The sequence below is a fragment of the Neovison vison genome, chromosome 13, assembly GCF_020171115.1.
Source record: "Neovison vison isolate M4711 chromosome 13, ASM_NN_V1, whole genome shotgun sequence".
NCBI classification, from domain to species: domain Eukaryota; kingdom Metazoa; phylum Chordata; class Mammalia; order Carnivora; family Mustelidae; genus Neogale; species Neogale vison.
Window position 1 is genome coordinate 85,926,553 of NC_058103.1, and position 27,312 is coordinate 85,953,864.

Here is a 27,312-nt window from a genome sequence, read left to right on the forward strand (position 1 = left end):
TATTTTCTTCAACAAATGCAATCTAAGCTCCTTCCCTATAATAAAAATCAGGCTCTTATGAAACAAAACTGTTTTGGGAGGCATGAATTCAAGGAACATTATGGAAGGAATACAGGAATATAATAAACATTAAACTCTTTTCATAACACTTTAAAATAACCCCAACTATCTTTTTTTTACTTAATTTTTAACACAGTACACAAGTCTCTTTTGTTATATCCTTTACATTCATAATTAGGGTTGTTAATGTACTTTTGTAATGTGATATAAAGAAGCACCATTAATGAATTTCTTAAAAAAACACATAAAAACATTAAAGAAAAAACGCCCACATAAAAACATAGTCCTAAATAACCAATGGGTCAAAGAAGGAACCACAAGGGAAATTAGAAAATAATTTGAGGACTGAAAATGAATGCACAACATAATAAAACTTATAGGATGTAGCTAGAGTAGTGCCTAGAGGGAAATGTATAGCTATAAATGCCTACATTAAAAAGGAAGATAGGAAGATAGGGATAGCTGGCTGGCTGGCTGGCTGAGTTGATAGAGCATGTGACTTTTGATCTCAGGGTTGTGAGTTAAAAAAAAGAATATTTTGAATCAGTAACTTAACCTCTACCTTAACAGAGTGGAAAAAGAAGAGCAAACTAAATATAAAGCACGCAGAAAAAAAGAATTAATTAGAGCAGGAACTAACAAAAACACAGAATATCAAAACAATAATCAATGGAACCAGAAGTTGCTTTTTTGGAACGATCAACAAAACGGACACAACTTTGTCTAAACAGGCCAAGAAAAAATGACAGAAGATTCAAATTACTAAAATCAGGTATGAAAGAAGAGACATCACTATGGACCTTACAGAAACATTAAAGATATCATAAGGGAACAGCTTAACAATTATATGGTAACAAAGTAGGTAATTTGGATGGAATGGAGAAAATCTCAAGAAAGCGACAAACCACCAAAACTTACTCAAGAAAAAAAAAACCACCTATAAAAATCTGGATAGACCCATAATAAGAAATTGAAATAGTGGTTTTAAAACTTCCTACAGAGAAAAGCTTATGCCCACATGGCTTCTGTGGAGAATTTTCCTAAACACTTAAGAAAGAACTAACACCAATTCTTCCCAAACTCTTTCAAAAAAGAGAAGAGGAAACACTTCTTAAATTATTCTGAGGCATGGGGCGCCTGGGTGGCTCAGTGGGTTAAGCCGCTGCCTTCGGCTCAGGTCATGATCTCAGGGTCCTGGGATCAAGTCCCACATTGGGCTCTCTGCTCAGCAGGGGGCCTGCTTCCCTTCCTCTCTGTCTGCCTGCCTCTCTGCCTACTTGTGATCTCTGCCTGTCAAATAAATAAATAAAATCTTAAAAAAAAAAAAAATTATTCTGAGGCCAGTATTATCCTGATAACCAAAACCAGATGACATTACGAGAAAAGTAAGTAAAGAAAACTCAACAAAATAGCAGCAAATTAAATCCAGCAACTTATAAAAAACTGGATATACCATCACGAAGTAGGATATATCCAGATATGCAAGGTTGGTTCAACATAAGAAAATCAGGGGGGCCTGGGTGGCTCAGTGGGGTAAGCCGCTGCCTTCGGCTCAGGTCATGATCTCAGGGTCCTGGGATCGAGTCCCACATCGGTCTCTCTGCTCAGCAGGGAGCCCGCTTCCCTCTCTCTCTCTCTGCCTGCCTCTCCATCTACTTGAGATTTCTCTCTGTCAAATAAATAAATAAAATCTTAAAAAAAAAACATAAGAAAATCAATGTAATATAACTATTATTAATAAAGTACAAAAACCTCAAAATTATCTCAACAGACCCAGAACAAGCATTACACAAAATCTAACAACTGTCTTGATAAAAACTCTCAACAAACTAGGAATAGAAAAGAAAAGAATTCTATTCTATAGGAATAGAATAGAATAGAAAAGAAAAGTAAATAAATAAGTAAATAAATAAGTAAATAAATAAATAAATTTGACTTTACTGTCAAAGTGGCAATACTCCCAAATTTGATCCACAATTTCAGTAAGAATCCCAAATGCTGGGTGGCTCAGTGAGCTAAAGTCGCTGCCTTTGTTCCCGGGGTTCTGGGCTCAAGCCCCACATCAGGCTCTCTGCCCGGCAGGGGACCTGCTTCCCTTCCTCTCTCTCTGCCTGCCTCTCTGCCTACTTGTAATCTCTGTCAAATAAATAAATAAAATCTCTTTAAAAAAAAAAAAAAAAGAATAGAAAGGAACTTCTTCAAATGGATAAAATATATCTATGAAAAAACCACAGCTAGGGGCGCCTGGGTGGCTCAGTGGGTTAAAGCCTCTGCCTTCGACTCGGGTCACGATCCCAGGGTCCTGAATCGGTCCTGGGATCAAGCCCCGCATCGGGCTCTTTGCTCAGTGGGGAGCCTGCTTCCTCCTCTCTCTCTGCCTGCCTCTCCACCTGCTTGTGATTTCTGTCTGTCAAATAGATAAATAAAATCTTTAAAAATAATAATAATAATAAAAAAAAAGAAAGAAAGAAAAAACCACAGCTAATGATGAAACACTGAATGCTTTCCTCCACAGATTAGGAACAAGACAAGGCTACTCTCACCATTTCTACTCAACATCATACTGGAGGACAAGAAAAATAGAAGGAATCCATTTTGGAAAGGAAAAAGTAAACTTTGTCTTTCTTGACAAAGAAAGCTCACATGATCTTATGCATAGAAAATCTTAAAGAATCTACTAAAAACTATTAAAACTAATAAATGAGCTCAGCAAGGTTGGAGGGGGCAGCATCAATATACAACAATTAGGTGTATTTCTATATATTTACAACGAGCAATCCCAAAAAGAAACAAAGAAAGCAATCCAATTTATAATAGCAACCAAAAGATAAAATATTTAGGAATAAATTTAAAAAGTGCTAGCCTTTTACACCCCAAACTGGAAGACAAGTGTTCAAAGAAATTAAAAAATACTTAAATAAATAGAAAGATAACAGGTTCATGGATTCAAAGACTTTACTGTCAAAGTGGCAATACTCCCAAATTTGATCCACAATTTCAGTAAGAATCCCAAATGCTTTTTTTGCTTTTGCAGAAATTGAAAATCTAATACTATTATGCATAAGGAAATGTAAAGGGCCCCCTGTAGCTAAAATAATCTTTTTTTTTTTTTTTAAGATTTTATTTATTTTGACAGAGAGAGATCACAAGTAGGCAAAGAGGCAGGCAGAGAGAGATGTGGAAGCAGGCCCTGCGCTGAGCAGAGATCCTGAAGCAGGGCTCGATCCCAAGACCCTGAGATCATGACCTGAGCCGAAGGCAGAAGTTTCAACCCACTGAGCCACTAGGTGCCCCGGCAAAACAATCCTGAAAAAGAGAAACAAAGCTGGAGTACCCACACTTCCCAAGTTAAAAACTGACTACACAGCTACAATTAACAAAACTGTGTAAGACAAACATATACATAAAAGGAATAGAATTGAGAGTTAACAAATAAGCATAAATATATTTTGTGTTTATAAAATATATAATTATATATATATAATGTATATATATTTTATATATATAATGTTTATAATATATATAATTGATTTTTGACAAGTGTGCCAAGACAGCAGAAAGAACAGTCTCTTTAAGAGGCACAGAGACGGGGCACCTGGGTAGCTCAGTCATTAAGTGTCTGCCTTTGGCTCAGGTCCTGATCCCAGGGTCCTGGGATCGGGCCCCACATCAGGCTCCCTGTTCCGCAGAAAGCCTACTTCTCCCTCTCCCACTCCCCCTGCTTGTGTTCCTGCTCTCCCACTCTCTCTGTCAAATAAATAAGTAAAATTTAAAAAAAAAAGTCACTGAGACAACTAGATATTGAAATGCCAGTAATAAAGCTGGATTCCTACCTCACAACACATAAAAAATATGATCTCAAAATGGATCAAGGATCTGAAATTTTAAGACTCTTACAAGAAACCGTAGCGGTAAATCTTCACGATCTTGGATTTGGCATATTCTCAGATATGACATTAAAAGCTTGAACAAGAAAGGGAAAAAATTATACTTCATCAAAATTAAATATTTTTGTGTATCAAACAATACTACCAAGAGAATGAAAAATACAACCTATAGAATTAGAGAAAATATTTGTAAGTCATATATTTGATAAGGATTTGATAAGCAGACTATACAAAGAACACTTACCACACAACAGCAAAAAGACAAATACCCCAGTTAAAAAATGGGCAAAGAATCTGAACAGATGTTTCTCCAAAGATATATAATTGGTCAACAAAGATATCATAAGACGCTCATATCATGAGTCAACAAGAAAATGAAAATAAAGACCACAACGAAATACTACTTTATAAACCAGGGTAGCTATTATCAAACAGCAGGGAAAATAACAAGTGTGGGCAAGGATGTGGAGATACTAGAACCCATACACAGTGCTGGTAGATGTGCAAAATGGTGCAGCTGCTGTGGATAATAGTTTGATAGTTTCTCAAATAATTAAACATAAAATTACCATATGACCCAGCAATTCCACTCTTAGGTCTATAGCCAAAGGAACTGAAAGTAAGTACTCAAACAAATATTTGTACACGAATGTTCACAGTAGCAAAAGGTGGGAACAACCCAAATGTCAATCAATAGATGAATAAACAAAATGTGGTATATACATTTTATATACAAAGAAATATTATGTAGCCATAAAAAGGAATGAAGTACTGATGTGCTATGTGAAAAGTTTTCAATTAGCAATAATCGCGCCTCGGATAAACCTCATTGGCTACGATACTGCCACTGCGCAAAGCTTGATGTGCTATGTGGATGAACTACTGAAATGTGCCAAGTGAAAGCAGCCAGTCACAAAAGACTACATACTGTATGATTCCATTTACATAAAATGTCCAGAAATAGCCAAATCTGTAGAGATAGAAAGTAGATTAGTGGTTGCCTAGGGCTGGAAGGCTTGGGAGGAAATAGAGAAATGACTAGTAGTGATACAGGATTTCCTTCCAGGGTGTTAAAAATGTTCTGAAATTTATTGAGATAAAGAGCTTTGTGAATATATAAAAGCCACTGAATTTTACACTTTAAATGGGCAGATTATGGTATGTGAAATGTATCTCAATGAAGTTATTTTAATAAGTTAATAGCTTATTATTTACACAATATGCTTACATGTATCATCTCACTCAAGGCTTATAATAATCCCAAGGAGGAAGCTGAGGCAGGAAAAAGGTAAGTGACTCATTCAGATCACCTGTCCAGTGAGTCTGAATTGAGTCTAGACAAATGTCAGTTTTTTTTCACAAACAACCTACCTTTAAAACTACCTGCATCCACCTTAAAATAATTTTTAAGTGAAATAAATTTTTTTAGTCTAATAAATTTAAAAATAGGTAAATAAAACCTTCAGAACTGCCTTCTTAAAAAAAAAGATTTTATTTATTTATTTGACAGAGAGAAAGAAATCACAAACAGGCAGAGAGGCAGGCAGAGAGAGAGGGAGAAGCGGGCTCTCTGCCCTGATGCAGGGCTCGATCCCAAAACCCTGAGACCAGGACCTGAGCCGAAGGCAGAAGCTTGACACACTGAACCACCCAGGTGCCATTCTGAGAACTATTTAATTTCTAGAGGAAACAAACATGTTTTTTTTTACTGTGAGATTACGTTATGAGATAAGGAAGAAGTCTGGTCATTTAAATATGGCAAAAGTAATTCAGAAAATACTGAAGTGGGGTACTTGGGTGGCTTAGTTGGTTAAGTGTCTACCTTCAGCTCAAGTAATGATCTCAGGGTCCTGGGATTGATCCATGTGTGAGGCTCCCTGCTCAGTGGGGAGCCTGCTTCTCTCTCCCCCTCTGTCTCTGCTTTCTCTGTTAAATAAATAAGTAAAATCTTAAGAAAAAGAAAGAAAGAAAGAAAGAAAGAAGAAAATACTGAAGCAGCTTTTGACTATCAAAAGGGCAATTTAACACTTGAGTTTTCAAAAACAACAACAACAACAACAAAAACTATGCTGGAAGGATACTTAACTTAGAAATTTTAAGAAGTGGGTTCCTGGGTGGCTCAGGTCATGAGTCCAGGGTCCTGGGACTGGGCCCCACATCAGGCTCTCTGCTCAGCAGGGAGCCTGCTTCCTCCTCTCTCTCTCTGCCTGCCTATCTGCCTACTTGTGATCTCTGTCTGTCAAATAAATAAATAAAATCTTTTAAAAAAGTAAAAAATTAAAAAGAAAAAAAAATTTTTAAGAAGTTTCAAGTCTTGAATTCTGGGAAGATGGGGCTCTGAATATGAATTTTATCATTAAGGAATTAATTACAACATTACCTTTTTTTCAACACCTCCCTCTTCTCTATGCGGTTGAACAGTTCTTGCTCTCTCTCCTTCTCTGTCATCTGCTCCAGACGGGCCCGGTCTTCCTCATCGCCCATGAGGTCTTCCCCATAGCCATCATGGAACTCTTCATCTTCTGAGGATGAGTCGGAATCTGAACTGGAGGAGGAGCTGTTGCTGTCAGAATCTGACACCTCACCTACAGCAAGGCCCAAACATAAGATTAGACTATGTTACCGAAGCCTGAGGCCACAGAGATGACCCCACAGTGTTGATAATCATTGCCACCCCTCCTTGTATTGAAGTAAGCTCTATGCCCAACACAGGACCTAAACTCGCGACCCTGAGATCAAGACCTGAGCTGAGATTGAGAGTCAGATGCTCAATGGACTGAGCCACCCAGGCACTCCTCAGGATCGTAATTTCTTAAGTTAACCAATTATTACCATGAGGGTTGAAAAATGATGACTTTCAACAAGTTCTTCTATATTTATTAGTTGGCATTTAAAATATTCAATGTTTTGGGGCACCTGGGTGGCTCAGTGGGTTAAGCCGCTGCCTTCGGCTCGGGTCATGATCTCAGGGTCCTGGGATCGAGTCCCACATCGGGCTCTCTGCTCGGCAGGGAGCCTGCTTCTCTCTCTCTCTCTCTCTCTCTGACTGCCTCTCTCTCCATCTACTTGTGATCTCTCTCTGTCAAATAAATAAAATAAAATCTTTAAAAAAAAATAAAATAAAATATTCAATGTTTTAATGAATCATTACACTGGTGAATTCTCAATGAAACTGGATCTTGACAGGATAAAGGATGATGGAAAAAGGCAGTATACATTACAAATGAGTATTAAGTTAAACCGGCAATTTAACAAGAACTCTGCTTGACTCAATTTAAGCTAACATTCACAGGCAATGTGCTTAAAACCAGGTTTGACCCATTCTATGCAAGCCAGTTTGTACATAAATGTTATTTTTTAAGAGAAAGGTAAAGTTTATCATTCTAGTCCTGGAACAAGTTCACTTTCATCCTAGGTTAGCAAAAATTCTGGAACTGGTTTCAATAAAAATAAGAACATAAATTTTTTTCACTGAGTTTTGTATGTGGTTCAAGAATCCTCCTCTTCAGCCAGATCATGTATGTGTAACCAAGAGGAAGGCAAGAAAATGCAGGGTATTTGTAAAGTGCGTGGAGACTCTAATGCAGGGCCTCCTCACAGGTTTGCTGGATGGGCTTTAGGCGCCTCACTAACCCTTGGGAACTGTGTATTTCTCTTGCTTCATTCAAATTCTCAAAGGGATCCATGAGCACTGTGAAGGTTAGGGACCGCTGCAATAAAGATGGAGGCCATGCTGCATTACAAGCCTCCTGCCCCAGTTCTGACTCTGTAGTTCAACCTGGCAAGAGTGGGAGTTCACCCCCAGGTTTGGGCCACATGGCTCACCTTCCTCAGGGGCTGAGCTCTCAGCAGAACTGTCTTTATCCGAACTGCCTGAGGAAGCAGTTTTGTTGGCTTGTTTCTTCATGGTTCCTTTCTTCTCTATTTTTCTGGCCTTTCCTTTCTTCTTATTTTTATTGCTCCCAAATGTCCACTACAAGGAGAAAAGAAAGAGGAAAACTCAAACAGGGACTTTATTGGGAAAAGCTGGAAGAGTCAAGAGTCAAATCTCTGATAATCATCAAAATGATTCTAAGAGTCTCTACTGCTTTCAACCCAAAACAAATGCACTGTATCTGAAGAAAGATGGATTTTTTTAAAACTTTTGTTCAAAATTTGTTAAGTTCCAGTTTGTAATTTCTTAGAGATGGTAGATAATATACATAACAAACATAAAATTTAAATAAAGTATTTTTTATCAAAACAGAAAAAACAGGTATGAACCTTATGGCAAGTCATCTGAGCTAACGAACTCAGATGGTACAGAAAATAGCTTCTATGGGAGGCCTGGGTGGCACAGTGGCTAAGTGTCTGCCTTTGGCTCAGGTCATTATCCAGGGTTCTGGGATCAAGTCCCCTACTGGGTTCCCTGCTCAGCAGGGAGCCTGCTTCTCCCTCTACCTGCAGCTCCTTCTGCTTGTGCTCTCTCTCTCAAATAAATAAATAAAATCTTAAAAAAAAATAAAAGGAACACAGCTTCTAATGTTTCTAATGACAAGAGGGCTGTCATTGCTAAGGGTTAGTATGTCTGGGTTTCAATACACACAGGATGGTTTAGTTCTGAAGAGTCCCAGGAAGGCAGGGGATAAAGCCTGTGAGTAGGAGAAAACTGCAGAAAGCACAGGGAAAAAGGATGAAGGCCAATCTCTGGCATGGATGGTAGCATTGGTACCAAACTCAAGGAGGCAGAGAGTAAACTACATTCATATATATATACACATATATACACATACACATGTATGTGTGCATCTTTTTTTTTTTTAAAGATTTTATTTATTTATTTGACAGAGAGAGATCACAAGTAGGCAGAGAGACAGGCAGAGAGAGAGGAGGAAGCAGGCTCCCCGCTGAGCAGAGAGCCCGATGCGGGACTCGATCCCAGGACCCCAAGATCATGACCTGAGCCGAAGGCAGCAGCTTAACCCACTGAGCCACCCAGGCGCCCCGCATCTTTTTTTTTTTTTTTAAACTGCATATGTAACACGATAATATAATGTTTAAATGTGATAAAAAACAGGAGATCCTACAGACCTAAGGAGCTTGTAATTTGGGTTAACAAATAACAGGCAGGCAATACACAGTCACCTCAAGGCCAATAAGACTGTCTTCATCAAGCACTTGAATTATAGAAATGAAAGATTATATTGGTTGTTTTTAAAATTCACAAGAACTATTTGATTATATTGGGGTGCCTGGGTAGTGCAGTGTGTTAAGCACCCGACTCTTAGTTTTAGCTCAGGTCAGATCTCAGGGTTGTAAGAGCAAGCCCTGTGTCAGGCTCCCAACCCAGCACGGAATCTGCTTAAGACTCTTTCTCCCTCTCCCTCTCATACCCCTCAATTAAATAAATAAATCTTAAAAAAAAAAAAAAAAAAAAGACTGTTAAAACTATTTGGTTATATTAAACCATACCTCATTTGATAGTTTAACTTGCCAATTTTAGGAGGATGACTTTAGGTGAAAAGTACTTTACTTGGGCGTTTTATTTTATGTACTACAAAAAATAATCTTCATCTTTCCAGCATCACATTGAATTACAGATCTAGTATTAACAGAAAATTTCTACATCTACTATTTAACAAAAGTACAGTTTTTCCTTTTCCTATAATGGGATGATAAATTAATTTCCTACCTCAAATTAGTTAAGATCATAAGTGAATTTATTTTGGAGGGTTTTTTGGGGGGTGGTAGAGTGGTAGTTCTGGTGGAGTTTCCATCCTAGAAAGGTCCATATGTGCTATTCTTAAAAGCCAACAGTCTGCCAGATTAAAATACTGAAAAATCAAAATATTAAAATTGCTTTCACATTTTAATTTACTCTTAATTTTTAAAAAAGATTTGAGAGGGAGAGAGAGGCAGGAATGTGCACATGTGTATGCACATGAGCAGGGGGAGGGGCAGAGAGAGAGAGGGAGAAAACCAAACTCCCTGCTGCGTGGGTAGTCTGTAGTCTGATGCGGGGCTCCATCCCAGGACCCAGAGGTAATGACCTGAGCTGAAACCGAGAGTTGGACGCTTAACCGACTGAGCCACCCAGGCGCCACTACTCTTAGTTATTTTAATTGCCACTTATTTTTGTACATAAGAGCCAGGAAGAAGGGAAAAGTGGAAAAAAAAAAGTCACATGTTCAAGAAAGATGTATTAAATGAGTGAAATTTCTTTATAAGTGAATTTACCTCTCAAACTTTAACATTTCAACACCTCAATTATTATTTAGGAAGAAATCCCAATGCTTCACCTCTGAAGTCTACTCTTCAACCATTTCAAATTTTAATCACTCAAGGAAGATAATTATTAAGTCAGTTTGAAAGAATCCAAAGGGTTCAATTTCTTAGTCAACTGAGCTAAAATGTTTCAACTTCCTATGCTGACAACACACATATCTCTACAGACAATAATGTATAATACACCTTTGTTACTGGCTTTGGTTACAAGAAATAGCACAACCACACAGGTAGTAAGTAGTCAGCAGTTACTGGTTGGTTATGAAACCTCTTCCAAACAGGGTGTCGTGGCCCTCTGTCCTTCTACATATGAAGCGGCCGAGAGGGTAGAGGTGGAGATCCCAGTGTCATATGTGTGTTAAGAGTGGCTAGGTCTATTTCTGCCTTACAGATTTGGGTTTCTCATGGGCAACAGAGTCAACTCTGCACTCCCTAGAAGTGGGACAAAAGTGTCTATGAGAGTAAAAAAGATGAATGTTAAATCAAGTCACACAGGTGAGTCTAATTCAGGAGGTGCCAGGAAGCTCCCTGGCTTCCTTATCCTTCCCCCTCTACCTGCTTCAATCTGCTACTACCCGAGCCTAGCAACCGTCACTCATTTGCAGTCTGCTATGTTTATCCCTTGGGGGAGGAGGAGGAAAGATAAGAGTAAAAATAGAAAAAAATAAAATGCTTTGACTTCAAAAGGGCTTTCCTGGCTGAATCTGAGTGGGAAGGGAACCTCTTTTTTCCTTCCAACAATTTCAAAAGAAATGAGACAATAAAATGACCTCATCTGCCAAGATGCTGACTCAATAGGGTCTGCCATGCCACTTCAAACATCCAGCGTCAGGTATATGCGAAAGGGCTTCAGGGGAATTATAGTGACATAGGTGATTTTACTTTAAAATACAGATTCTTGGGGCGCCTGGGTGGCTCAGTCGGTTAACTGTCATACTCTTAATTTTGGCTCAGGCGGTGATTTCAGGATCAATATCAAGCCCCTTGACAGGCTCCATGCTTATTAGCTCAGTCTACTTGAGATTCTCTCTCCCTCTGCCCCTCCTGTTCATGCTCTCTCTCCAAAACAAATAAATCTCAAAAACAAACTTCTATTTCACCACCCGAAGATAAATAATCACTTGAAATTTGGGGCCAGTCTCAGCAGGAAGCCTGCTTCTCCCTCACCCACTCCCCCTGCTTGTGTTCCCTCTCTTGCTGTGTCTCTGTCAAATAAATAAAATCTTTATTTTAGGGGCCAGTCCAATTATTATTTACGTATTACTACTTAATATAGAGAAATACACTCAAATGAGTTCCAATAATCTTCCAAAGATCATTTTTCTGGAGAATAGATCATGTTTATTTTATTTATTTTTTTTAAAGATTTTATTTATTTATTTGACAGAGAGAGGGATCACAAGTAGGCAGAGAGGCAGGCAGAGAGAGAGAGGAGGAAGCAGGCTCCCTGCTGAGCAGAGAGCCTGATGCGGGACTCGATCCCAGGACCCTGAGATCATGACCTGAGCCGAAGGCAGCGGCTTAACCCACTGAGCCACCCAGGTGCCCGATCATGTTTATTTTTTGTTTATTTTATTCTATTTTGATTCCAGTATAGTTAATATACAGTTATATTAGTTTCAGATCACATTTGTTATATTTTACTTTTACTCCCATAAACTATAGGCTCCTGAATATTTTTGGTCTAAGCACCTATTTTAAACATTTGCCCAGTATCTCTTCTCCCAAGATCACAGTCTCTGATAAATAAAGGACAGGGTCAAAGCTTATGGCATGTAACATCAATATAGAAATATCTTTTTTTTTTTAAATATTTTATTTATTTATTTGACAGAGAGAGATCACAAGTAGGCAGAGAGGCAGGCAGAGAGAGAGAGGAGGAAGCAGGCTCACTGCTGAGCAGAGAGCCCGATGCGGGACTCGATCCCAGGACCCTGAGATCATGACCTGAGCCGAAGGCAGCGGCTTAACCCACTGAGCCACCCAGGCGCCCCAATATAGAAATATCTTAATCCAGTTTTATAACCCAGAGGTTGCTCCCCTGTCCCAGCAAAAGACTTATTCTGCCGACTTTAAGATAGAAGGTGTATGAATCCTTCTTTCATTGCCAGTGTGTGTTAGTAAATGGAGTCTAAAGAATAAAGGACAGGATTAAAGGAATGCTCTGAGGCTTTCCCCATCCAGCAGAGAGTACAGGAAATGACCAGGCATTTTATTTTTTATTTTTTTTTAAGAGATTTATTTGTGGGATATCTGGGTAGCTCAGTTGGTTAAGCGGCTGCTTTCAGCTTGGGTCATGATTCCACGGTCTTGGGATCGAGTCCTGCATTGGGCTCCTTGCTCAGCAGGGCCCTGCTTCTCCCTCTGCCTGCCTCTCCCCCTGCTTGTCTCTCTTTCTCTCTCTCTCTGACAAATAAATAAACAAAATCCTTAAAATAAATAAAAGATTTATTTACCTGAGAGAGAGGATCTTCAAGCAGACTCCCTGGTGAGCAAAGAGCCTACGGCGAGGTTTGATCTCACCAACCAGGAGATCATGACCTGAGCTGAAACCAAGAGTCGGACGCTTAACCAACTGAGCCACCCAGGCACCCAAGTGGCATTTAAAGATGTGTTTGCGGAATTGTGACTCTTTTACTGAAAGGTAGGCTCTGTTATGACCTTGCAAGTGCCACACGGAAGGCAAGCATGAGAAGATGAGTGCCTGCGGAAGGACATCTGCATATAAAAGCCAGAGTGACCCCAGTGAGAGCTGCTCAGAAACAATCTGGGAAAGGGCGAGGATGTGTTTCCAGTCAGGCCTGTCACACACATGACTTCCTGCTTGCCCGGACCTCCTACATGGAGGCAGGCCCACACATACCACAAGGGAAGCATCATGTAGACAAGCAGGCAAGAAAACCTCAAACAGAGACTGGAAAGAAGATGTGTTCTTTTTTTTTTAAGATTCAAAAAAAAATTTTATTTATTTATTTATTTATTTATTTTTCCAATTTATTTATTTTCGGAAAAACAGTATTCATTATTTATTCACCACACCCAGTGCTCCATGCAAGCTGTGCCCTCTATAATACCCACCACCTGGTACCCCAACCTCCCACCCAAAAATTTATTTATTTGACAGAGATCACAAGCGGGCAGAGAGGCAGGCAGAAAGAGAGAGGCGGACGCAGGCTCCCTGCCAAGCAGAGAGCCTGATGTGGTGCTTGATCTCAGGTGCTTGATCATGACCTGAGCTGAAGGCAGAGGCTTAACCCACTGAGCCACCCAGGCGCCCCAGAAGGTGTTCTTAACTACTAAATTACATGAGAGGAACACTTTGACTCTCACTGATGTAACAGATACTATAATGGGCAGCATGATCTAATGATACAAGGAGGGTTAGTACTACACAGCCCTGTGCTAGCTTGAGCATGTGGAGGTGGTCTAAGCAGGTCCTACTCTGCAGTCAAATGCTCTACCACTGAGCTATACCCATAAGCAGGTCCTACTCTGGGAAGCAGTTGACCTTATTGGCACCCGGCTGACAGACTGGAGGAACACGCGGTGGCAAGTGGTTGTTCTGGACTTGGGTAGCACTGAGATGCATCCTGGGGCAGAAAAGCAAAGAAACTTTAAGACTTCAGAGAGGTTATCTCTAATGGGCAAGGAAGATCATATTCTAGGTCTCAGGCTCCAGAGTAGAAACTACAGCAGGGCAGTTACCCTGAAATGAGTTTACAAGTAAAATTAAATACATCGAGGTAAGTAGTGTTGAAGAACAGATGGGCTAGTGATAAAGCACACTGGGATTAGGGGTTAAAAGAACGGGAATATAGTCCAAGCCCTTCACCTGAGAGTGTTTCCTTATCTGTAAAGTAGGAATAATAATATTACCTTGACCACCTCTCAGGGTAGTTTGAGACTCAAAGGAGACAGAGTAAGAGAAGTACACAGAGCACATCAGAAACCATGAAGTTCTATATAAAGACAGGATACTATTTTATGATGGGAAAAGAAAACCAGAACTTTTATTAACATGTTCTAATATCGTATCTGAAATAGGGGGAGTCCACATGATCTCTATGATGCCTTAGATTTTTAAAGTTGTAGGAATCTTCATGAACTGAGTGGTATATTAAGTCAAAACAACTATCAAAAGGATTCTATAGTCATTATTCTAGACTGACAGTGGCCAGCAAAGAAGTGTGTGGGGAGGACAGGGTTCCTGATCATGATGTTTTTTTTCCCTGAAAGTCAGTGGAGTTAAGAGTAAACGCAATGTGGGGCACCTGGATGGCTCAGCGAGTTAAGCCTCTGCCTTTGGCTCAGGTCATGATCTCAGGGTTCTGGGATCGAGCCTGGCACTGGGCTCTCTGCTCAGAGGGGAGCCTGCTTCCTCCTCTCTCTCTGCCTGCCTGTCTGCCTACTTGTGATCTCTATCTGTCAAATAAATAAATAAAATCTTTAAAAAAAAAAAAGAGTAAATGCAATGTAACAGAATATTAAAGAGTATGAAGGATATGAAGAATATGAAGGATAGCTAAAAAATATGAAGGGAAGCTCAGCTTTCTTTGTCCTTCTACTGTCTAATTAATCAAAATACAATCACATATCACACAATCACGTATCACACACATGATTACACAATCACGTAATCACACAATCACATATATTTAACTGGAAAATTTGACATCAAATCCCTACATTCAGTCACAAAAACTTACAGCCTGACTATGGAGATAAAAACAAAAGTGAAACAGCAGTCACACCCCTTCCCCCCAAAAGTAAAAGATAATCAGTAACTCCATTCCACTGCTTGACTGAAGTGTCAGAATGTAAACAAGTTTGAGCAAGTGGTCCATGAAAAGGACTTCATTTTTCCCAAATTCTTATGATGAGATTTTATGGTATCTAGACAATGAGGTGCTACTGTGTGGTTACCTACATAGCCAAGAACCAACATGTGAAAAAAAAAATGCTTGTAAGCAATCCACAAAGCTTTTGCTGAAATTAAGTACTCAAGCAGAGTATTTGTAGCAGGTCACCTGGGTTCCTAACCCCAGAGAAGAGATGCAGGAAGTTAGGAGTAAAGAGACTACCAAAAGAGGAGAACAATGGCCACTTCTTACACTCACAGAGGAGAAAGAAAAGGTGCAGAATGCACTACACACAGCTCAGTCCTCTGGAAGTCCGTATTTCACAATGCAAGAACTGCCATTCATAGTCATGACGAAATCAGCAAGGAAAACTATATAACAATACCTAGCAAAAGATCTTTCAAGTAGAGTGACTGTCTAGATTGTCAACAGTACTAGGGTAATTCATCTACATGTAACATCTTGTTCTAGAGGTATGGTGTGCACGAAAACTCCACTAAACCAATATCCACACAGGAAAATATTAGCTTAGCAAGGGAGGCCTTTCTGAGAGCTTGTGCTAATTAGGTATTATCTGTATGGTAAAGCAATCACAACATGCTCTTGGATATCTAGGTCGACTTCCCCGAGAAGTTGTTACTAAATGAATTTATAAGCAAAAGTTGTATCATTTTCAAAATGTTCTATTAATAAAAATACTGGAACCAGCAAGAGATAAGGGAGTGGGAAAAGGAGTGCAACTAGATCCAAGTGAGAGAATCTGAATGATCAGATAAGAGGAAAAGAGAAGATGCCTCAGAAAGAAAGTAGAGCAAAATGAAAGGGGGGGGGAGCAAGAGGAGAGCAATGTCTTCAAAGAGGCGAGTGGGGGCATAATTGCCACCAGGAAGACTGTCAGAAGTTCTGGGGAAGAAAAAACAGGTGTGACAAGTACTACAGGGCTGGGCCAAATGCTTTTATTTCTCAAAAATGTTCAAAACAAGACTATACACGAAACATTAAAACATAACTCTCGCTTAGGCAGAGGGTATAGAAGAGAATTCAGCTGTTTCTTACTTTGTCTAATGTAGTTTTATTCGATTCTGAATTTTAAAAAGGGTTTTGGTTTTTCAATGTGATTTTTACTAGTAACAGGTAAGGAAATTGGGGCCTCCTTCTTATCTAGCTGAAGCTATTTCTATGAGATCTGCCATGTTTTTGTGTGTTTCTTTTTTTAAGATTTTATTTATTTTTTATTTTTTATTTTACCTTTTTAAAAAGGTTTTATATATTTATTTGACAGAGAAAGATCACAAGTAGGCAGAGAGGCAGGAAGAGAGAGAGAGAGAGAGAAGCAGAGCTTCTCCCCACCGAGCTAAGAGCCTGATGCGGGGCTCGATCCCAGGACTCCGAGGCCACAACCCAAGCCGAAGGCAGAGGCCCAACCCACTGAGCCACCCAGGCGCTCCTAAGATTTTATTTATTTATTTGACAGACAGAGGACATAAGTAGGCAGACAGGCAGGCAGGGCGTGGGAGAAGCTGAGCAGAGAGCCCAATGTGGGGCTTCTTCCCAATGTCCATAAGACGCCCCCACACCGGCAACCCTCAGTTTGTTTTGTGAGATTAAGAATCTCTTATGGTTAGGGCGCCTGGGTGGCTCAGTGGGTTAAGCTGCTGCCTTCGGCTCAGGTCATGATCTCAGGGTCCTGGGATCGAGTCCCGCATCGGGCTCTCTGCTCAGCAGGGAGCCTGCTTCCCTCTATCTCTCTCTCTCTGCCTGCCTCTCTGCCTACTTGTGATCTCTCTCTGTCAAATAAATAAATAAAATCTTTAAAAAAAAAAAAAAAAGAATCTCTTATGGTTTGTCTCCCTCCCAATCCCATCTTGCTTCATTTTTTCCTCCCCTACCCCCAATCCCCAGCCCTGCCTCTCACATTCCTCATATTAGAGATCATATGATAATTCTTTCTCTGATTGACTTATTTTGCTCAGTATGATCCTTTAGTTCCATCCACGTCATTGCTAATGGCAAGATTTCATTTCTTTTGATGGCTGCATAGTGTTCCATTGTGTGTATGTATATGTGTGTGTGTGTGTGTATACACACACACCACATCTCCTTTATCCATTCATTTGTTGATGGACATCTAGGTTCTTTCCATAGTTTGGTTATTGTGGACATTGCTGCTATCAACATTCGGGTGCATGGGCCCCTTCAGGTCACTATGTTTGTATCTTTAGGGTAAATACCCAGTGAGCCTACTGCTTTTCTAAAACACTCAGTTATTTTATCAATTTGAGAGGAATTATTATTCTTCTAGTTAGTTAATATAGTATATTAAAAATAAAAAAGAAAAAACCCCACATATTCATTACCTCTTGCTATGGAAAGCAATTTTAGATTAAATTATTTAAGATTAAGAGAACTTCACTACAATCAGAATACAATCATTCCTAATTTGCAGATGCAGGACACTGATAAATATTATTCTAGATGTTAATTAAATTTCATTATAATAAAGACTTTTTTTTACTTCAGCGAACTTTAAAACAAAATAAGTACACTGTTAAAAATATTTTCCTGGGGGGCGCCTGGGTGGCTCAGTGGGTTAAAGCCTCTGCCTTCGGTTCGGGTCATGATCCCAGGGTCCTGGAACCGAGCCCCGCATAGGACTGTGTTCAGTGGGGAGCCTGCTTCCTCCTCTCTCTCTGCCTGCCTCTCTGCCTACTTGTGATCTCTGTCTGTCAAATAAATAAATAAAATCTTAAAAAAAAATTTCCCTGGGGCACATGAGTGGCTCAGTTGCATAAGCGTCTGACTAAATCTCAGCTTGGGTTCTGATCTCAGAGCTGTGAGTTCAAACCCCATGCTGGGGGGGTGGGGGGTGGGGTGGTGGTGTGTGTGTGTGTGTGTGTGTGTGTGTGTCCATCCATCCCCCACTCCACCCCCAAGACTTCAGGGTATGAGATTCAAAAGAAAGGTGGTATCTAGCCTCTCTCCAGGAAATTGCTAAAGGGAAGAAAGTACTTTAAATCAAATGAGGAGGGGCACCTGGGTAGCTCAGTGGGTTAAAGCCACTGCCTTCAGCTCAGGTCATGATCCCAGGGTCCTGGGATTGAGTCCCACGTCGGGCTCTCTGCTCAGCAGGAAGCCTGCTTCCTCCTCTCTCTCTGCCTGCCTTTCTGCCTACTTGTGACCTCTGTCAAATGAATAAATAAAATCTTTAAAGTAAATAAATAAATAAATACAATAAATCAAATGAGGAACACATAGGAGGGCTTCAAAGACCTTTCCCTTCATCCCTCTCTTCCATTAAGGTTCTAGGGCTTTTAGGGCTTTGTTTGGTGGTGCACAGTTTGGGAAAGTCACCTTGGTTTAAACAATGAACAGCTGAATTTTCCTCCTAAAAAATTACCACCATCACCCTGAGGCTGTTGATTCAATCTGTCCAAAGAAAGCTTTTTGTCTTGCTAAAGTATTTCCCACTAACATATGGCATTCTGGTTTTTGTGTGTGTTTTTTTCAATAACTTTATTTATTTATTTAAAAAAAAATATTTTATTTATTTATTTGACAGACGGAGATCACAAGTAGGCAGAGAAACAGGCAGAGAGAGAGGAGGAAGCAGGCTCCCTGCTGAGCAGAGAGCCCGATGTGGGGCTCAATCCCAGGACCCTGGGATCATGACCTGAGCTGAAGGCAGAGGCTTTAACCCACTGAGCCACGCAGGCGCCCCAACTTTATTTATTTTAAAAAAGATTTTATTTATTCATTTGACAGACAGAGATCACAAGTAGGCAGAGAGAGAGGAAGGGAAGCAGGGTCCCTGCAGAGCAAAAATCCCAATGCAGGGCTTGATCCCAGGATCCTGGGATCATGACCAGAGCCAAAGGCAGAGGCTTTAACCCACTGAGCCACCCAGGCGCCCCTTATTTATTTTTTAAGCCACAGTGAATATGGGGCTTCAACTCAGGACCCTAAGATCAAGAGTTGCATGCCCACTGACTGAGACAGCCAGCCACCCCAACATAAGGCATTCTCTCTTTCTCTCTGTCTCTCTCTCTCTTTTTAAAAGATTTCATTATTTATTTGAGAGAGAGAGAGTACTTGCATATGAGTGGGGGGGAGGGGAAAAGGGAGAGAATCTTCATGCAGACCCCTTGCTGACCACAGAGCCCAGTAGCAGGCTTGATCTTAAGCCCTGAAATCATGACCTGAGGCAAAATCAAGAGTCCAGTGCTTAACTGACTGGCCACCCAGGCGTCCCCAGAATTTCTTTTCTAGCATGGGAGTGGAATGAAAACAATGACAAAAAAAAGATAAAATAAAGAGATGAAGACTAACAGGTTGTGCTTCTTCTTTTGCAACAGGGCTGGAAACAAGTGACTAAACGATGGTGGCCAGTGCCATGCAGAGGGGCCTACCAGGTAACAGACAGTGGAAAGAAACATGAAAATTCGAAAGCTTTCCTTACACAATTTTTTTGCCCCTGAGAAGTTCTGGTACATCTCAGGCAGTAAGGTCTCAGTTTAAGAAAAAGAGGCTGTCAGGAGTCACCAACTCAGGGCCCTCAAATACGACTCAGTCCCTGGGCCGATGCCCTCCACACCCACCTCGTCATCACTGTTGGACGTCTCCGAGTCTGAGGAGGCTGCAGGCTGACTCACAGGTGGCTCCTTCTCCTCAGAGTCACTCCGCTTCCGCTTTGCCAGGGACAAGAGCTCCTAACAGGGCAGAAATAGACACATGAGTTTTGTTCAACACAGAAAAAACATTCAAGAATAGCAAAATGCCCCCCTTCCCTAGGTCTCTTCTACCTCTTTGTGCTTTCAATCAAAAGACATCATCATGGGAACTTTCATCACACGAGTAGACAGGCTGCCAGTATTCCTAAGCACTAAAGAAATGTTTTCAAAATTTGTTCCTTTCTTCTTCTTCTTTTTTTGTTTTTTTTAAGATTTCATTTATTTATTTGACAGACAGAGATCACAAGCAGGCAGAGAGAGAGGAGGAAGCAGACTCCCAATGCTGAGCAGAGAGCCCGATGTGGGGATCGATCCCAGGACCCTGAGATCATGACCTGAGCCAAAGGCAGCGGCTTAACCCTCTGAGCCACCCAGGTGCCCCTTGTTCCTTTCTTCTTAAAAGGGAAATATACATCTCAAATGGGAAAATGACTGGAAAACTGAACTGGAGGTTATTCCCAAATTGTCATCATTTCCTCTATAAGCTACAGATGTACTGATTCTTTGGAACTGATTTGAGAACGATTTTTTTTTTTTAAGATTTTATTTATTTATTTGACAGAGAACACAAGTAGGCAGAGAGGCAGGCAGAGAGAGAGAGAGAGAGAGAAGCAGGCTCTGCACTGAGCAGAGAGCCCGATGCGGGGCTCGATCCCAGGGTCCTGGGATCATGACCTGGGCCGAAGGCAGAGGCTTTAACCCGCTGAGCCACCCAGGCGCCCCTGAGAACCATATTTTTAAAGGTAATTTGCTCACTGTTCTTACTGGTATAGCTAACTAATACTCCAAGCATCCTCTTAATGTAAATCATGGAGAAACTGGATTTGTGGGACTATTCTGAATAAAGCTGGCAAACTACAATTTTCTAAGAATTTTTTTTTAAGTGGGTTTCATACCCAACAAGGAGCCCAAAGTGGGGCTTGAACTCCTGACCCTGAGATCAGACCTGATGTGAGATCAAGAGTCAGATGCTTAACCAACTGAGCCACCCAGGAGCCCTTCTAAGACCATCTTTTATTCTGAATGCTTGAACCACGGGGGGAAATAAGTATATTTTTGGTGTTTAATATTTCATTTATTTTATTTGACAGAAAGAGAGATCACAAGTAGGCAGAGAGGAAGGCAGAGAGAGAAGGGGGAAGTAGGCTCCCTGCTGAGCAGAGAGCCCAATGTGGGGCTTGATCCCAGGACCCTGAGATCAAGACCCGAGCAGAAGGCAGAGGCTCAACCCACTGAGCCACCCAGGCACCCCTATTTTTGGTGTTTAATCCAGAGCCTGACAACAGCAGTAAGTGTTCTGGCTTCTACCTCAGTATCCTAATTTGACAACCCAAATGTTCCCATTCACGACTATGCCTTGTCCTGGTGATTTACGACAGATTACGGGGGAGGGATGTGCCATTAAGTGTCATGGCTAGAACCAGACTTTGCTTTCACATGGTTCCTCTCTCCTCTTACTTCTCACCAACTCAGTCTAGTCACTCAAACATGCTACAAAAGGAAACTTCTCTAGTTTCTGCCCTCTGTAATATCAGTACCAGTTTGAAATTATACTGCCCTATCTAACATTTAATCTTTATGACAACCTGAAGGTAAGTATTGTCATCATCCCCATTTGAAGATGAAACTAAGCAGCAGGAAAGGTTAGAAACTTACTCAGGGTAACACAGCTAGTACATGATAGAGCCAGAATTCAAACCAGGGCAGATAGAACCCTACCGTAATTCAGTCATGGTCTACCACTCTAAAACATTTCCCCTTCTGCCAACAAAGAGAAAAATACAACTAATAAATACTAGTAATGTTATTTATTGATGATGATGGTGCTATACAATTATAGGTCAAATGCCAAGATGGATTTTAAAATAATAGACTGCTATAAAGTATCTGTTTTCTTCTTCCAGTCTCTTTCTATTTTAGGAGTATACTCCCCTGGCCAGAATGAGAAAATGACCTTCTCAGATTAACAGCTGACCCGCTCTCTTCCTTCATAAGCAGTCATGAAATGTTACTCTTCTCATTTCACTGAAGAGAGGTACCACACCAACTTCCTCAAAAGGCTGAAGATCATAAAAACACTCAACTTTTTCATTCCAAAATAGTAACTCCTATTGACCAAATGCGAATTACAGCAATAAGTATGTGTGTTTACTGTGTTTTAAAGACTTGAGGAGGCACCTGGCTGGGTTAGTCCATGCAGCATGCCTCTTAATCCTGTGGTTGTGGGTTTGAGTGCCCCCACAGGGTATAGAGATTACTTAAAAATAAAATCTTAAAAACAACAAAACAAAGGGGCGCCTGGGTGGCTCAGTGGGTTAAAGCCTCTGACTTCGGCTCAGGTCATGATCCCGGGGTCCTGGGATCGAGCCCCACAATGGGCTCTCTGCTCAGCAGGGGGCCTGCTTCTTTTTCTCTCTCTGCCTGTCTCTCTGCCTACTTGTGATCACTGCCTGTCAAATAAATAAATAAAATCTTTAAAACAAAAACAAAAACAGGGGCAACTGGGTGGCTCAATTGGTTATGCATCTAACTTCAGCTCCGGTTATGATCTTGGGTCCTGGAACTGAGCCCTCCAATAGGCTCTGTGCTCAGTGGAGCATCTGCTTGTCCTTCTCCCTTGTCCCTCCATCTACCCTAGTGTATAGGCACATGCATGCACGCGCACTCTCTCTGATAAATGAAATCTTTTAAAAACATAAATAGGATGCCTGGGTGGCTCAGTCAGTTAAGCAGCTTCCCTTGGCTCAGGTCATGATACTAAGGTCCTGGGATCAAGTCCCTCATCAGTTCCTTGCTCTGCAGGGAGCCTGCTTCTCCCTCTGCCTGCCACTCCCCCTGCTTGTGCTCACTCTCTCTGATTAAATAAATAAATAAATTTGAAAAGTTAAAAAAAACTCAGGTGTAATTTACATATAGTACATTTTATCCTGTTTTATGTATAAATTCTAAGAATTTGACAAATACATGCAGTTTAACCATTCCCACAATCAAGATATAGGACAATTCTATCATCCCCACAAATATTGCTATAATTTACATTTGGTCAAGAGGAGTTACTGTTTCGGTCTTTAAAAAAAAGAATGTTCTCGCGATCTTTAGCCTTTTCAGGAAGTCAGTGCTCTTTATATCCTTCCTCCATCCTCCGACAACCATGGACCTGTTTTCTGCGCCTAAAGACAAATCTGCTTATTGTAGACTATCACATAAATAGAATCATACAGTATGCAGCCTTTTGGGTCTGACTTCTTAGCATAATGACTTTGAGATTCATCCATGTGTCAGCATATATTAGTAGTTTGTTACGTTTTCTTGTTAAGTAGTATTCCATTGTGTGGATGTACCATACTTCGCCAGCTGAAAAACATTTGGGTTGTTTCCATTTGGAGGCAATGACATCCTCATATGTAGGTTTTTATGTACATGTAAGGTTTTTTTTTTTTAAGATTTATTTTATGGGTGACTCGGCTGGTTAAGCATCGAACTCTTGATTTCAGCTCAGGTCATGATCTCCAGGTCCTGGCTGGGACTAAGCCGAATCAAGGTTCCTACTCAAGGGGGCGCCTGGGTGGCTCAGTGGGTTAAGCCACTGCCTTCGGCTCAGGTCATGATCTCAGGGTCCTGGGATCGAGTCCCGCATCGGGCTCTCTGCTCAGCAGGGAGCCTGCTTCCCTCTCTCTCTCTCTGCCTGCCTCTCAGTCTACTTGTGATTTCTCTCTGTCAAATAAATAAATAAAAATCTTTAAAAAAAAAAAAAAAAGGTTCCTACTCAGGGGGTAGTCTGCTTCAACCTTTCCCTCTCTCTCTGCCCCTCCCCCCTGCTCATGCTCTCTCTCCTAAATAAATTTTTAAAAAATCTTGGGCCCCCTGGGTGGCTCAGTCTTAGACAAGCCTTTGGCTTGGGTTGTGGTCCCAGGGTCCTGGAATCGGCCCCGCATCGGGCTCCCTGCTCAGTGGGAAGCCTGCTTCTCCCTCTCCCACTCCCTCTCCCACTCCCACTCCCTCTCTCACTGTCTCTCTGTGTCAAATAAATAAATAAAGGGGCACCTGGGTGGCTCAGGGGGCTAAGCCTCTGCCTTTGGCTCTGGTCATGACCTCAGGGTCCTAGGATCGAGCTCCCCATCAGGCTCTCTGCTCAGTGTAGAGCCTGCTTCCCTCCCTCTCTCTACCTACTTGTGAACTCTCTCTGTGTCAAATAAATAAATAAAATCGTAATAAATAAATAAATAAAATCTTTTTTAAAAAATCTATTTTAGAAAGAGAGTGTGTGTGGGCAAGATAACTTGAGTCGGGCAGGGGGTGGGTGGCCAGAGGGAGTAGGAGAGAAAAATCCTCATCCCTGCTAAGCTTGGAGCCCAATGTGGACCTTGATCCCCAGACCCTGAGATCATGACCTGAGCCCAAATCGAGTCAGATGCTTAACTGCCTGAGCCACCCAGGCACCCCTAAATATATATATTTTTAAAGATTTTATTTATTTATTTGACAGAGATCACAAGTAGGCAGAGAGGCAGGCAGAGAGGAGGAAGCAGGCTCGGTCCGGGCATCGGGTTCAGTCCCTGGGATCATGACCTGAGTGAAAGCAGAGGCTTTAACCCACTGAGCCACCCAGGTGCCCCTAAATATAAGTTTTTATTTCACTTGGGTAAATACCTAGAAGTGGGATTACTGGGTTACACGGTAACTGGCATATGGCCTTTACTGTTACCTTTTTCCCTACATTATCTTAATGCAAATTTATAAAATTTAGAAAGATTTCTGGCATGTAATCTCTTTCCTGACCCTTTGAGGTTCACGGATGCACTAGAAATCTGTTTTAATACCAACTCATTTTAACAGGGATTTAGATAACTATCAATCAAATCCTATCCTGAAACATTAACTATTAGTAGACATTCATTAAAAGCTACTACAACTAGAGTGTTAAAAAGTTAATACTGCCTTCCTGTTAAAGTCCCCCTCTATACTAAAAACCTAACAATGGCTCTCCTTCAACAATGAACAACTGCATCTGATAGACACAGACCTCCCGCGACACAAATACCAAATTAACCATAGTATGGTGACAGCAAAGAACTTTTTTTTTTTTTTTTTAAGATTTTACTTATTTGTTTGACAGAGAAGAGATTACAAGTAGGCAGAGAGGCAGGCAGGCAGAGGAGTGGGGGAAGCAGGCTCCCTGCTGAGCAGAGAGGCCAATGTGGGGCTGGATCCCAGGACACTGAGATCATGACCTGAGCCGAAGGCAGAGGCTTAACCCACTGAGCCACCCAGGTGCCCCAGCAAAGACCTTCTTAATAGTGTGATATATACCCTTTCCACAAGTTAAGATTTGTGCAGGAAGTTACTGGGGGAACCCATGTCAAGGTTCTCTTTATGGTCAAGTCTGCTAATCTACTTAGGGCTTTTAAGTACAGGTAAACAGAACAATGTGCAACAGAAAGGTCTTTCGAACATGCACATGTGAAAAGACCATCAGACTGACCACCTGTAGGGGTGACTGATTCAACACCTGGACTTTGAAAGTTAATCTAGAACTGATTCACGCACTGCCTGTAGGTCCACTGGCAGCTCTCTCCTGCCAGCTGGATTCAACTGTACCATGCTGTTGAGATAAGTCTGTGTGTCCAGTGGCTCTCTCCCATCACCGTCCCTATTTTATCTCATCCAGTAAAAACCTTCCCTACCTATCTCGGTATTCATCTAAGGGAATGGTAGTCGGGGGTGACAGCATGGCATATAAAATTTAAGCCGAACTACAGATCTGGCTAAATTAAGGCTAATGCCCAACATACTACAGATATGGCTGTGTAGGATGCCTCATCTGGCTTCTAGAGTTTCATGAACATTAACATTGCTTAAAAGCCGTATTTAACATTAAAATAGACTGCCAAAATTGAGACCCTAAAATAAAGCAAGTCTCACAGCACTAAGGTCATCTTTGTTAAAATAGCATTATTCTGGGGGCACCTGGGTGGCTCAGTGGGTTAAAGCCTCTGCCTTCAGCTCAGGTCATGATCTCAGGGTCCTGGGATCAAGCCTCGAATTGGGCTCTCTGCTTGCAGGAGCCTGCTTCCCCCCTCTCTCTTCCTGCCTGCCTCTCTGCCCACTTTTGGTCTCTATCTGTCAAATAAATAAATAAAATCTTTTTAAAAAATTAGCATTATTCTGGTTAAGTTTAGACTTCTAATCCCATCAATATGTGAAGATTCATAAACCTTAACATTTACTTAATCCCCCTCCCCATCATTCACAGTGTACACTTTGTGATGTCATATCAGGATCAACTGGTAGTAAAGCAACCTAGCTCCCTCTCACTTACTTAAAGGAAATTAAACCTCATCTCTTTAATCAAACCTCCCATGATCACATGAAAGTGGGATAAATATTCTGCACCCCAGAATGAGACTAAACCCTATGGATGGGCCTCAGAGGTTTTTATGGCTAATTAGCATGCTGAGTTCTTTTTCCCTTATTCGAATATTCCACAAACTAACTACTATAAATAATTTCTACCAGCTAGTATGACCAAACATCTTGGTTTGCTCAGGACTGTCCTGGTTTTAGCACCAAAAGTCCTGAATTCTAGGAATCTCTTCAGTTCCAGGCAAACTGGGATAGATGGTCACCTGACTACCAGCACCTATCATGTACCACCAAGCCCTGGGGAGACAGTCATGAAAAAGGATACAGAGTCCTTGACCTCATGAAATTTAAAACTGAGTGAGGGAGACGAATAATAAACAGAAAAACTCATTACATCTAATGATAAGTGCTAAGAAGAAGAGAATCAAGTGAATGGGGAATGTATCTGAGATACAGTGATCTGAGGAGGCTTCTCTGAAGCAACGACATTTAGGCTGAGACTAGGACGTTTGAAAGAGGGAAGAGAGGTGCAGTTTTCTGGACAGACATCTTCAGATGGAACAGCTAAGGCCCTGAAGCTGGCAAGAGCTTGGCTTAGTCAAATAACTAAGAAGAACCAGTGGGACTGGAGCTTGGCAGGCAAGGGGGAGAACAGCGAAAGGTTGGTTACAGGTAAGAAGAAACCAGATCATTCCAGGGTTTATAAAACAGGACCAGGAGCAAGCATCTCATTTGAAGGCAATGGGAAGTCACCAAATGGTTTTAAGTGGAGTAATCATCCCCAGAGGGTTTTTTTTTTTTTTTTTTAATTTATTTGACAGAGAGAGATCACAGTAGGCAGAGAGACAGGCAGAGAGAGAGGGGGAAGCAGGCTCCCTGCATAGCAGAGAGCCCGATGTGGGGCTGGATCCCAGGACCCTGGGATCATGAGCTGAGCCGAAGGCAGAGGCTTAACCCACTGAGCCACGCAGGCACCCCACCAGACAGTTTTTTAAAGAGCTTTCTGACAGAAGAGGAATAGACCAGAGGGGCCAGAGCAGCAGTGCGGGAAGGAGTAAGAAGGAATCCATAGGAATATCATCAGAGTGGATGGTGACCTGGACATGAGAAGTAGTCACAGAAACAAAGAGAAGAGGGAAAACTAGAAAGATA

The 27,312-nt window shown here is 41.2% G+C and overlaps 1 protein-coding gene and 1 non-coding gene across 2 annotated transcripts in view; both read right to left on the minus strand.

Annotated features, from left to right (window-relative positions):
- Positions 1-27,312, minus strand: part of RTF1 (RTF1 homolog, Paf1/RNA polymerase II complex component) — a 56,288-nt gene that overhangs the window by 18,604 nt on the left and 10,372 nt on the right. Inside the window, exons 2-4 of the mRNA XM_044229685.1 lie at positions 19,666-19,776; positions 7,773-7,920; positions 6,328-6,532 (exon numbers count right to left, since the gene is read on the minus strand). Coding sequence (XP_044085620.1) covers positions 6,328-6,532; positions 7,773-7,920; positions 19,666-19,776 — 464 coding nt within the window. The remainder of the gene's footprint in view (positions 1-6,327; positions 6,533-7,772; positions 7,921-19,665; positions 19,777-27,312) is intronic.
- Positions 4,673-4,806, minus strand: LOC122894795. Its single transcript, XR_006381845.1, has one exon. It is a non-coding gene; the product is annotated as a U4 spliceosomal RNA (small nuclear RNA).